The 13852-nt window shown below is 32.2% G+C and overlaps 2 protein-coding genes across 5 annotated transcripts; one reads left to right on the forward strand and one right to left on the reverse strand.

Annotated features, from left to right (window-relative positions):
* Positions 1-27: 27 nt before the first annotated feature.
* Positions 28-4883, forward strand: LOC108332322 (uncharacterized). The gene is made up of 6 exons (XM_017567526.2): positions 28-623; positions 1549-2574; positions 2843-3037; positions 3124-3275; positions 3817-3927; positions 4392-4883. The coding sequence occupies exons 1-6, from the start codon at positions 477-479 to the stop codon at positions 4459-4461; spliced, it is 1701 nt and encodes a 566-aa protein (XP_017423015.1). The 5' UTR covers positions 28-476; the 3' UTR covers positions 4462-4883.
* A 1104-nt stretch (positions 4884-5987) lies between these two features.
* LOC108332640 (rop guanine nucleotide exchange factor 14) lies at positions 5988-11387 on the reverse strand. Of its 4 annotated transcripts, none has more exons than XM_017567964.2 (8): positions 11194-11387; positions 10602-10688; positions 7972-8364; positions 7697-7851; positions 7540-7614; positions 7181-7450; positions 6642-6989; positions 5988-6462 (listed from the first exon to the last, which is right to left on the reverse strand). In XM_017567964.2, the coding sequence occupies exons 1-8, from the start codon at positions 11372-11374 to the stop codon at positions 6118-6120; spliced, it is 1854 nt and encodes a 617-aa protein (XP_017423453.1). In that variant the 5' UTR covers positions 11375-11387; the 3' UTR covers positions 5988-6117. The 4 variants fall into 4 exon arrangements, with proteins under 4 accessions (XP_017423453.1, XP_017423448.1, XP_017423458.1 ...); XM_017567959.2 differs by having other exon boundaries at positions 10602-10718; XM_017567969.2 differs by having other exon boundaries at positions 10602-10764.
* Between the last annotated feature and the right edge of the window lie 2465 nt (positions 11388-13852).

Here is a 13852-nt window from a genome sequence, read left to right on the forward strand (position 1 = left end):
GAAGCCATCCATTAGCAAGTGTTTGGTCCCATAGGGGACCTTGACTTTAGAGGAACTTGCTGGGAATTCTAATGTTATGCAATAATCACCCAACTATGGCCTATGTACAAAATTAATTAAATCACATAATGGTTGCTGAGGAAAACTCTGTCATCTCAACACGGTTTAATACACGAAAACAATTACTTTCTTAGAAAAAAAGTTTCATCCTCTCTCCGCAACAACAATCGAGTTGCTTTGTCCCATTCACCCAGCTACTCCCATCACCACCTAAAAATGTAACCTCTACCCTTTCATTTTATCTGTACCAATTTTCTCTTCAATCCTACACAGTCTCAGATACCAATGCAAGTTTAGTTTTACCTCTCTGTAGATCTGACCACGTTGGAATCTCAAGAAAGAAGCCATTTTGAGTTCTGGGTTTTGTGAATTGGTGAACTGGGTTACTGAAAAAGTGGAGACTTGCTGTTGGGTTCATGGGTTCCAATGGTAGCAAAGCCACTCCTTCTTCTCCTTCTTCGTCGGGGAGTTTAAGGAAGGGTCGATCTAAGGGCTTTAGAGTTTTTCCATCTTATTGTCTTGGAACTACTTCTGGTTCTCACGACAGTGATAATGCAGACCAGGTAACTAACTGTTGTCTTTGCTCTTTCTTTACTTTTTTTTTTCACTTTCCTATGTTTATTTGTTTTCATTTTCTTCTGGTTTATCGACCCCCTCTACCTTTCTACCTACTATAAGCTCCTAACCGATAGGCTTTGAGGCTATTTGGATTGTGAAATGGAGGATTTTAATAGGTTCAAACATCGAAGGATTCAGAGGCTACCTACTTTCCGGTTCTGTTCAATGCTACATGAATTGGATTTAGAAGAACCATCGTTTCGAAACTTTCATGCGTTTTATCTGTTTGGTTTTTTAATTTTTTTTTTGATTGAGTATGCAAAATAACTTTTTATGCACGGGGTGGTGGTGTACTATTCTTGTTTTTACGTTGTTAAATTATTAGTGTTAATGTTTTTGATGCTATTTGTCGTAAGACGCTTTTACTATGCATGGAGTGGTGGTATACTGGTTTTTAATTTGCAATCTTAAAATACTAGTTGTGTTAATGTTGTTGTTATTTGACTTAAAACAGGACCTTCAATTTCACTGTTTTTAATATAAAGTAGTTGGTAACTAGTTTTTTCTGAGGATATCGAATTACTGCTGTTTTTAATATAAAATCTATTATTGAAGAACCTTGCGTCCTTTTTATCCACAAATAGAAAGGAGAATAGGAATTAGGTGAACGTATTCTCGTGGAGCATCGCATCTGGTCTGCAAATAATTTGCAAGAGCTATCTTGATTTTTAAGAAGCGTCAAGACCTGATTTCTTAAAGCTTTAAACATGTCTTGGAAGTAATACTTGGAATGGTTCGATTTTTTCTATTCAAAATCTGATTTCCAGAATAACCATCTTGAATTGAATGTTGACAGCAGTTTTGGTTGATTTGAACATAGTTTTATGGTGCTCGTTAACTGTCTGACCATAATTGTAATTCTTGCTGTAGGCTTGTGATCAGAATAAAGTAAATGGCAGTGATATTACATATGCTAATGGCAATGTAACAAATTCGCATGAGGTGAAAACAGAGTCATTTACAAAGGTTAAAGGTAGTGAAATAACTTGTATGCCTTCTAACATTGACATTCATGAATGGGGAGAAACAAGCATCCCCAACACCTCATCCAGAACTGCTAGCAGCTCTAGCCATAATTCTTCAACCCATTCCTTGAACCCTACAAGTCATTTCCTTTCTCAGCTTAGCCTCATTCCAGGTAGTGTAAGCTTCAGACTTAGCCGAACCACCAGTTTGGGGTCATCAAGGCCTTGTCCTGTTTCTTCTGCAAGTCTCTCAACAATTGACAATGAAGATGAGTGTAATCTCCACCCTAGATCTCCTGGAAGTTCGATTAACAGAAGAGAAGCACTACAAGGCAATGACCTGCTTCATGCATCTGTTTTCAATCAAATACATGTACAATCTCATGAAGATGCTTCTAGTAATTTAAGGTCAAGTGTCCTTACATCAGGTACACTTGGAAACTTGCAGAGAAATCCCATAGATGGAGTTCCCATAAGAGAAGGGCTGGATGTGAACTTATTTTCTCCAAGAATTTTAACAGAGACAGAAATTGATGACACTAGAAATATTGATCAACGAAATGGTGCTCGAGAATCAGTTGAACAGAATGTTCATTTTAGCCGAACTTTAAGTGTTGGAAGACTTCATGACAGAGTTCTTCGTAGAACAACATTTTCAGACCTCACCTTTTTCCCTTTGCAGCAGGAAAGAGAGCTGAGAGATGCTAGCCACCATAGCCAGGATATTGACAGGCAATCGCTGGAGGGAGATTCAAGAGTGTCATCATCTGATCACACGACCGTTAATTCTTCTACATCTAGCATGTCTAACTCCATGTTTGGTATCCAAGACTACGAGGATGATACTTCACGATTGAGAGAAGGTAGGTATCAGGATCTTCTGGAGCATAGGTCCAATTTCCTTGAACGGAGAAGAAGAATGCGGTCCCAGGTTTGTGGATTTTGAACTTTGAGTAACTATTAGTGATTTGATAATGTAGAAACAAACTAACCAGCAAAATTCAGTCTTTTTGTTAAAACAAAAGAAGAAAATCCACAATCCAAACGCGTCAAAGTGATGAAGTTGATAATTTATGTTGTCATTATTAAATCATAAATCTTTAAACAAGCAGAAGGAAAAGTAAGACTCAAGGAAACTTATTTATAAGTATCCATACCCGACATATTTCCTTTACTTATTTGCATGTAATATTATTTAGGTTCGTGCTCTTCAGCGGTTGGGTAGCCGGTTTGAAAATCTTTCTGGACATGATAGATCATGTATCTTGTCTGGTCAACATAGAAATGGGCATTGTACATGCCGAATCAATAATCGAAACACTAATTCAAATGATGATACCGGTGCCAGAGCTAGCATATCAAGAATTGTTATGCTTGCTGAAGCCTTATTTGAGGTAATTTTAATGTGCTGTTTAATTACTTTGATTTCAAATGATAATAAACTTAAGCAATTTGAATCTTTTGTACATGTTTGAATTAGGTTCTGGATGAAATTCACCAGCAATCTGTTGTTTTATCTTCCCGGCCATCTGTATCTTGTAGTGGATCTGTTCCTGCGCCTAATGATGTTGTTGATTCCTTGCCTGTCAAGTTATATGAGAAGTTGCACAAGCATCAAGAGGACGGTGCTCAGTAAGTCTTTTAGTTTACCACTACTCGGTGTCTAGTTTTTTCAGTGCGTTTTAGGATTTTCCATTTCTGCTTTTATTCCCTTTTGTATTGGTAATTTTGGTTTTGGAATTTATAGATTCTCTTTTGTATTATTTACAACATAACGTGAGAGAACACAAAAATAATAATTTGCATAACAATTATTAGGCTTAGTTAATTATAATATTTGTTCCTTTATAGTAGTCAATGTGTGATACTATCCCCTAGTCAATGTAATAGAATTGACTATACAATCTAACATAAATGACAATATTCTAATGCAACTGTTAATTTAATGAACTTTCCCAAAACAAAAAAGAAGGTAAAGAAGACTGTCAGAAGGCCACGGGTTTTGGTTACAGTATAGATTTTTGGAAGAAAATACTACATGGTACAATGATACCTGGAATTTTGATGCTTAGTTTGTGCAACTTGTTATCACTTTTACAGCATCTGCAAGTATTACATACTATAGAGGTATGTTACATTTTTCAACTCTGCTAATCCGTTTTTTTTTTCACAGATGCTATATATGCCTCGTGGAGTATGAGGATGGAGACAACATGAGAGTACTGCCATGCCATCACGAGTTTCATAGAACATGTATAGACAAGTGGCTGAAGCAGATTCACAGGTATGAGAAAATTTGATTGGGTTTTCTGGATCACTAAATTGGTAAATTGAAGCTTCAAATTTGTACAAACTACTTATGTTCCATTTAATCGAACCAATTTACTGCTGTATTGTATCTATGCATAGATAAATGAGCTCTACAGTTTTTGTGCACAAATAATGGAATGTAATGATGGCAGAAATTAGATATTTGCAGATTATGAGCTGGTTAAGATTCTACAATGGCAAAATATAGTAAATGTTGTAGCATCTCATGTTATGAGCCTTAGTATCAGTACAATGTATTATTTAAGTGTCAATTACCATTGGTTACTTTCAGTGGACACTTCTACCTGTTTCCAAAACATAATTAAGGGTGCAGGTCGATAAATTTGTTCATGAATAAGAGTTTTTTGCAGTTATTGAGAAGTATATCCAAATAAAGAGACTTAAGAATGTTTCTAACTTTAATGCTATTATGCTCAGGGTATGTCCACTTTGTAGAGGAGACATATGCATATCCGATTCAACGCCAACAGAGCACAAGAGTGTGTAGTTGTTGATGAATATCTGTTTTGGAGCATCCACTGTCACTTGCACTTTCTGCTGGCTGCCATTGTCACTGTTCTCAATCATCATTCGCTCCTATAGCTCAATACACATCAAATTCATGGTAGTGATGAAATGAAATGCTTAAGGGTGAGGGGAAAAGATAGATTGAAGAGGTGTAAAAAAGTGGTCACAAAGAAAAGGGACAATCCTCAAATATATATACTTTTAAGAGAAGGGGATAAAATTTTCCAAAACCATGATTTTTAAAAGTTCTATTCACTTAGATTTTAATATAACATTCTTTCTGAATCTCATTTATATAAATCTAAATCGATATGATACATACAGTTTTCAAAGTATACTACAATGTAAATCATTTGATAATATTTGTTATTATTGTCCAATTTTATATAGAGCAGAATTGATATAACTGTACTCTTCAAACCATATTAAAATATAACTCATTTGATCATTTTCTTATTGGTCAATTTGAATAACTGATGATCTGAAATTGTAACATAACTATTGGATTTATATAATTATTTTTTATATAAAATTATTAAATATGTGATATTTAATAAAAGTTTTACCCGATTAATTTAACCTCTCTTAAGTGAGTTTTCTTTAATGTTATATTATTTAATATTTTTTTATTCAATCATACGTTCTTATAAATAATTATTAGATTAAAAGTTCTATTCATATAGATAATATATACTTTTATATTATCTATAATTATGTGATGTCTCATAAATTAAAATAAATATAATATATACTTTTTAAAAATATTTTTCTATAGTAAAGTGGCAGGAACGATTTCAAATTCTGGTTGAAGCTTCATGATAGGTTGTGATGTGAAACTCCAATTCAAAATGTTTGGCAGCATTGTCTTGGTTGAAAATAAGTTTCAAGTGGTCCCAGGTTTTCTTAGGAGGTAGAAAGAGAATGCAGATTATTAACCATTTGAGGATCAATAGAAGCAAGGATCAAAGAAGAGATAACGAGGGAAGTAGGAGTAGTTGTATTCTCTTCTATAAATAATACATTCTCAACAACAGTTCTTAATAACAAATTTAATACAATTCTTAATTGATACAGGATAACAACAGAAATTTAATAATACTTAATTATTAGGCAAAGTTTATTTAGCAAATAAAAGGAAACAATTCATAATCATAATAGTGGATCTCTAATCAGATCCAAGCCTGTCGACTGATACATGTGATCATGAAATATCTAAGCTCAAATTGCATAAAATCCTATGATCTTTAACTTGGAAATGATTTAAAAGAAATGTAAGAAAGACGCTCGAATTACCCAAAATTCACTAGAACTATCAAAATCATGCATGAAACTCAATACACAGATACCAGAGCTCAAATAATTTGTCAAATCCAGTAAATTTGATCAACAAGTGTTTTGAAACATCCCTCGTCCTTTTAAGTATTCAATTGCTAGCCTAGCCATGAAGAAACTCGGATATACAATCACAATCTACAACTATAATTGTTGTGGACAAGATATAAAATTCCTAGGCAACAAAAGAACCCAAAATTTATAAGGCAAACCTGTCAGTTTGCTTCTTTTAATACCACCTGTATGGTAATAACAGTACTCATCATTTACAAAAGCCACAGTGAGGAATTTTTTAGGAGAATTTTTACAAGTTTCTACCCATGCACCACAATCGACGGCTTGGAGTGGCAGTTATAATGTTGGCACTGGCCTCAGTAGGTGGGAGTTCTATGTCAGAAGTACTGCCACAACTGGAACGACCATGCTGTCCTTCTGTCTCATTCATCTTGTCTATTAAAGAGTGTCTTATACTTGAACCAACCACCCAAGCTTCAGAGAGATTTGTCCCAGGAGAGTGACCTATTGAGATAGGTGAATTGGGATTGCTGAAAGCATCCTCCTGCAATATGTCTCCTATTCTAGACAGTATGCTAAATGCTAAACTTCCAAGAACTCTAGAGTATGCTTCCAATATGGAATGCCCAATATCCTACAAAAAGTTGTTAGAAAGAAGTTAATACTATAAAATTTGACATGGAGTTTTTATTTTGTGGGGGAAGAAGAACATATGAACAGTGTTGTGAATAAGTGGATAAAACAGACATGTAAGCATGACTAGGAAACTTTTCCCGCTCAGAATGACTTTGAAATAATTACTATCAAACTTACCTTGCCATGTTGAACTTTTGCAGCATCCAGAAATGTTTGAGGAAGGTTTGGATGTCTGGTCTTAAGCAGATTTAGAAGTTTTTCTGCACGTTCCAACAGTAGTTCCATCTTCTCTATACCTGACACAGGGTCCTTCAGGAAGGACCATGAGGTTCGAATCGGAGATTTGCCACTACTTTCCTGTATGATTCTTTCTTTCCATGAAAATGTAGCTGCTTCCAATTTATTAATGGTCTCTAGGATAGCATGTTCAGATTTCAAATTGAGAGCTTTAAGCATTTCTTCTCCAAAAATCGATTCAGCCATCAAAACCTTGTGCAGTTCCTCTCCCAGGCTTGCCTTTCCACTCTAAAACACAAACAGATTTAATTAGAATAAGAGAAACAACAACTGAAAAAGACCAAAAATCATTGTGATTGCTATATTTCTTGATCAAATTGGGTACGGCATTGTTATCATGTTGCTTCCAACCATCTATAATGGAAAGCAGTTTGCTTGAGGCTAGAAGCATAAAACTTCAAACATTCAAAGTTGATTACCTTCAGAAGTGCATCCTTAATTACTGATGGCACGGGTATCTCAAGCAACATGTTATCATTGATTGATTTGGCAGCCTTGAATATTTGATGAACTATCCTTCCCTGATGAAGCAGCCTCTTTCTTTCAACTTCAGAAAGTCCAGTTCTTGGTACTCGTGGTGATGGAAGCCACCATCTTTTGCTCTGTCTTCCAGTTGTGTTCCTCCCTTCTGACCGGCTTCCTTCCTCCGCATACCAAAACTCGGTATTCACCATCGAGTCTAGTGTTTCCTGTGTGAACAGAAGACCACAAAATGTTACAGGCTAATAACACAACACAATGTTTCATGGTCTTAAATGAGAATGAAGAGATGACCTACAATAAGCATTGAGTCCAGTTTCTGAAGTGCTGGAAGATTCATTTGAATGTCTGCACGGGCTTTTGGGGTCATTATCTGTTCAAAGATAATTTCTACCTTATTTTTTCTGTAATGTTATATGTATGAAAATATTCAACCCAGTTCAAAAAAAAGATACCTCAAAGATCCCACCATTGGCACCATTTTGCTTTGCAGGAACTAACTCAACCATATAGTTAGTAGGTAACAACAGCCATCCCATTTCTCTTTGCCATTTGCTCTTCCTTTCTTCAGACAGTGGTTCCAATTTCCACAACTCACCAAAAACCGTCACTGCAGATTTTCATCTTACTTTCAAATTTTCTTAAAAAAGTAATTTTGCAAACTACATGTACTTTTTATTTATGAGACCAAAAGATAAGAGTAAAAAAGTGCACATAAAGTAAAGGCAACCTGCAAGGCTTGTGATAGCAGTAGACAGTGCTAAAGCTGTGTTGAGGCCTTTTGATCCTCCTGTAATATCTCCACCAAGCAAAAGCTTTGCAAACTTCTCCTTCATTGCTTCTACATCTGAACTTTGAACGTCAAAGGCAGACTTGTGTTTAAGATAAAAATTCGGAGGGCTTTCTGGGAGTTCCCACTCTTCCAACCCTTGTTCATCTCTTTTCATGGTCAAACATTTTGAAGAGAATGATCCAAAAGCATCTTTACTGGATGAACAGCAACTGGAGTCATCATCATTAAATGAATCAGTTATACATCCATCTCCTCTACTCGTTATGCTTTCATCTCCACAAGAACGATTATCCGAAGGGAAACTCTCAAGGCCATTATATGTCACAACACCTGAAACATTATAAATTCATTTTAATAGCAGTATATACAACATCCAAATCCTCAACACCAAAATGAGAATCTATCAGGGAATGTTAAAAAGGAAAGAATACATCAACAAAGTACCATATGAAGTAATGCAAAACTGGAAACATTTCAATACCATGATTACAGAGAAGCCTTTCTAGAATAAAATGATTTTTTTTTTTCTAAAGATCACAGTTGGTTGATACTGTGAAAATCTGTCTATTTTCTCTATATTCAAGCAAACACATACTACATCAGAACCATAACTGAACTTACATCGCAACATTCTACAAGACTCACATGCAAGACTCATCATTTACCGTGTATTCCACATTGCATTTTCAGCTAATATTCTATTTTTTTTAAAAGCAAGTTTCAAGTCATGTGAATATTTTTGTTTTGAATATTCAATAATTCTTTTCCTAATATTGGTACCTAACAAATTGAATATTTTGGTTTAAATCTTTTTGTTGTATATGGTAAAATGAAACACAAACTTGTGACACCAGTGAAAAGTTTGTAAGAGATTTATATACATTAATTATCACAATTTAAGTCATTCTTTTATTGAATTGGATAACCAAAGGAAAATTATTTAGGAAATTGAGTGCGAAACTGATGATGAATAGCATGCTGAGAGACAAAAAATTCTGAATGGAAAACAGAGTTCTCGGTGATATGACAGAAAAGTACCCAAAAACTACTTCCAATTCAAATGGGAACAAAATAAAGATAATAATAACAAGAAGGATCAGAGATAAGTGAAACTCAAAAAGGAAAAGAGAATTCCCACACATGGGTCCCATACAAATACAAAGAAAAAGAGTACAAAGTTATGCTTTGATTTTCATTTTTGTTTTCTGCTACACTAATGTCTGGATCAGGGAGATGTATGCTTTTATTATTTTTGGATGGGTTCATTTAATCTATGGATGAATAGTATTTAAGATATTTGTTTAGAGTTTTATATTTCATTAAAGTTTTGTTCTTTAAATTTTTTTTAAATATATTAAGAGAAGAAAGTGTGAATAAATAGTTGAAAAGTAAACTTTACAAACAACTAACGTTTGAGTACGATGACAATGACAATAACACTTTCCTTTTTATTTATCTATCTTTGCTTTAAGAGAAAAAAAGTAAAAAGAGCTTGTTTTTATTTATGAAGCATGTAACATTGTTTTGTATGATTGAAGTATGAAATAAGTCTGTTACTGTGAAAAAGAAAGTAAAACAATTTTAAGATTATTAATAAGAAATAATGATACTTTAACAACATTTTATCATCATTTACATGTCATTTTGTGATTGGTTCAAAATTACTTCACAATTAATAATAATGATTATAAATACTAACATAAACCAATCACAATAACATATAAATGATCTTAAAATGTTGTAAAAAAAATATTTTCAAAATATCATTGTCTTAAGAATTGATTGACATGTCCCTAAAAAAAATGGTATGCTTTAATTATATTCATTTACATTTTTATCTATGAAGTTTCGTGTGAATTTAGTCTTTCAGTTTAAGAAACAAAAGCATGTTTTAAGTTTATATTAAAGTAAAATCCAGATGCACCATAAATTCAGAATATAAAAAGTAATAAGTCTTTTAATTATAAAAAATAAGTATTTTTTGTATATTTTTTTGAACTTTCAAAATTTAAAATGATATCAACGACTTTAATTTTCAATAATGCTTACTTTCACTTTCAAAATTTTAATTAGTTTATACATGTACATTTATTGTAATAAAAGAAATCATAAATGCTTTATTAAGATAAAATAATTACATTTATTGATTTCTACGTTACCATCATCATCTCAAATGAAGAAAAACGTACGCAGTGGAGAAAAACGTTAATTTCAAATTCAAATCTCTCTGTTTTTTTTTTGTTTGTTTGAATAAAACATAAACAAATGTGAGTCAGTCAGTGAATGGAAACACTTAAGTTATTAGTTGGTGGTCCTTCTACTTTAAGCAAAAATCACTAATAAAGACCCCAAATTCATATTCAAAGATCATCAAACCTCACACTTGATTTGATTTCGCAGTTGAAACTATGATTAATGATGATATAATAATTCAACTGAATTTGAAGCTAATAATGAAGCCTTTCAAATATAAAAAATGAGAGAAATCCTGAACCAAATAACAAGTAAAGTTTTTTGTGAGAGTGAAAAGTAACAGAAGATTACAGAAAGATGATGAAATCACTTACTCTCTGGCACATCAAAATCAATGCTGATCTTGGTTTCCTTCGTGCAGCAACCTAGTCTTTTTCTCAGAACCACCGACATCCTTTTCTCTGTGTGCCTCTCCAAGGTTGTTTCAGAAACTATCAGTGTCCACAATCACCAACATCTCAAGATCATTTTCTTTTTCTTGTACACAAAAATATAAAATAAACTAAAGGGTATTATTATATATACCCACTATAAGTTTATGATCAGTAGTATACGCTACAAAAAAAAGCAACAAAAAAAGTGAACTTTTTTTAAAAAAAGAAGTACACTGTTTGATAAAAAGTTAAGTTATAGTAAAATGGTCAAAAAGTGTGAGAAAGCAAAGTAAAGGTCTGATGCAGTGCAGCATGTGCAAGGCAGATTCGACCTTTTAAGTTTCAGATATGATTACTTTTTTTGCGTAGGAACTGTTTTGTTTTTGTTTTTGTTTTTCCTAAGACGTTAAAACACAAGGTCGGAATTAAAAAACAAAAACAATGAAGTTTGCTAAGTTCAAAATCAAAGTTGCAGAATGAAACTCAAGAATAAAAGAAAAGGTTGAATCAGAGAGTGGGAAGAAGAAAAAACCTGAGCTAGTTGAAATGGAGGATCCTGGAAATGGTGTTTCAAAGCTTGGGTGGCACAATTTAAAGAAGTTAAGGTTTGTGATTGGAAAAAGATAGAGAGAGAGAAAATAGGATTGAATGGAAGAATGAGTAATGGCGTTTGGGTGTGCATTAAATAAGAGAAGAGAAGAATGACTAAGCATAGCATGAAAGTTGAAACAGACGAGAATGAAGTTGAAATAGGTAAGAAGAGAAATAGTGCATCGGGTAACGTAGAGAAGAGCGTCTTCGCTAAAATCTGGACCATTGGATTCTGGGTCTATGTGCCTGATGACGCTCTGATTTGCACGAACGGTCAGGATAATGGGGTGCAGGATTTTATAGTGGGGTCGTGGGGCCCAATGATAGTGCCGCATTAGGATCTGGAAGTTGAAATGAGTCCTGGTGAGAAGGTTTTGTATGGGTTTTTTCAAAATGAAAGGAGGTAAGTGTATGCCACGTGGAGGTGGCCCATATAATAGTTGGGCTGAGATATCAATTCTTATTATTTCAATTTGCCTTTACCAATTTGAATTTAAAAATTACGTAAATAAATGCTTTTATCTGTCTCCACAGATCATTAATTGAATTTTCTAGTGCGAATTTAAGAGTTATATTAATGGTTCTTGATTTAAATTTTTTGAAAAAGTTAACGTGTCTTTCTTACTCGGTTTCATTAATTGCTGGGATAAAAGCACTGCGTTTAAAATATGTTGGTATTAAGGATTTTAGAAGTATTGTTTTAGAGTGTTTTGGAGTGATGGTGGATTATTATTATTATTATTATTATTATTAGCATTTTTTCAGTTTATGTAAATTACATGGTTTTGAATTTTTAGCACCAAAGTGAACGTATATTAGTATTTTTAACTCAAAACACGTATTTGGATGATTATGAGAAACGTTGTATTCTATAGGAGTGTCTTGAGTGGAGGTGACTCCAATAAGAAACAACCAAATAGTGGTGGACAAAATATATTCAAAGTGTTTTAGAATCATGGTGATGGGAAACAAATCAATGAGACACATAGAACATATATGCTGACCCTTTTGAGAAAAATGTTGCCCGTATACGGAAACGATGAAAAAAATGTTTAAAGTTAAGGGCTTAATATCTTGCATAAACATGTCAATTTCAATCAGAGATGCTTTAGTTCTCACCCACATGACTTGGGATAAAAAAAGATTACAAGAAGAAAAAGTCTTTTATTGAAAAAAATTCAAAAAGATTAAAATATTCACAAAATTTTTGTAAGTCAAAATATGAATTTTTTTAGAAGAAATATTCATTTTGAATATAATAAAAAATACAATTAATTCTTAATTTATTACAAATTTAAGTACTTTTAATTTATTGTAAGAAATTTTAATAAACTCTTATGTAGGAAAATTATGCAACACTATAGAATGTTGAAATCCTTGACTAGTTAAACATTTTTAACTTTTTCTAAGTGACTAAACATATTTTTAAAGTATATAAGATAGTCAATTAGTTTTGTTGCCTGAAAAATTTTTCTAAATCTAAATCAAAATTAAATACGATATCTCAATTTGAAAATTTAAAATAATAAGTTTATGAATATTTTTACTGTATGTTGTTTTTTTTCTTTTCTTAATGTATGACTTAAATTATACCAATTATTTATTTATTTTTATTATAATAAAAATTATATATATATATATAATAACCGTATATTTAGTAATTATAAAAAAAAATTAGTGTGAATTTTATTAAAATTAATCCAATATTCTCACATTTTGGTTACATTTCATGTTTTTTTGTGTTATGTTTAAGATTTTATTACAATGTATTACGTAAGATTTTATTGAATGTTATAAGTTTTCTTCTTAAGAAATTGATAAAAATAAATAAATTATAGTCAATAAGAGTATTAAATTATATATTATATATTTTATTTAATAACATAATAATAAATAAGACATAAAAATAATAATTTAAATATAATAAAATTATAACATATTAAACTATCTAATAAAATATATAATTTTATAAATGATATTATTTCTAAAAGAGTTAATTAAAATTTTATAATAGAGTAACATGATCCTAGCCTACTTCATATTGAACTTTGGGGGAGTTTTTTTTCTCACATGAAAGAGTTTTTTAAAAGAAAACTTTTTCAAAGATAAATTAAGACTAACTCATAGATCATGGAAGAAATTAACACCTCTAATATTGCATCTTTAATATTTGAAGGGTTGTGTTTCACTGAGATGGTTCGGTGGTTAAGCTTTTGGACAAAAGTAAAACATCTTTTGCATTATATTGGGAAAAAACCTAGAAATGTATAAAGCATAAAGAAATGTTAGCCCAAACCTAGAGAAGGCATAGATCCCCTTCGTGGTGATTGGGTGGTGTTTTGAAGGAAGAAACGTAACTGATATTTCTAGGGAAAAAAAAGTGAAGGATTCAAAAAAACTATTTAAATAACATAAAATTAGAAACTACTTGGAGAGGAAAGTCAATCATGTTTAATTCTAATCAAAACAAGAACAATTGAATAACAATATAAAGAAAAATAGGTGAGAGCTATGGTAATAAAAACACAACACAATTTCATACCTAGGTTGTTTATTCGTCGGGATAGATGTCAAACTACAAAACTTCAGCATTGAAGATA

Source organism: Vigna angularis, chromosome 1, assembly GCF_016808095.1.
Source record: "Vigna angularis cultivar LongXiaoDou No.4 chromosome 1, ASM1680809v1, whole genome shotgun sequence".
In the NCBI taxonomy this organism is placed as follows: domain Eukaryota; kingdom Viridiplantae; phylum Streptophyta; class Magnoliopsida; order Fabales; family Fabaceae; genus Vigna; species Vigna angularis.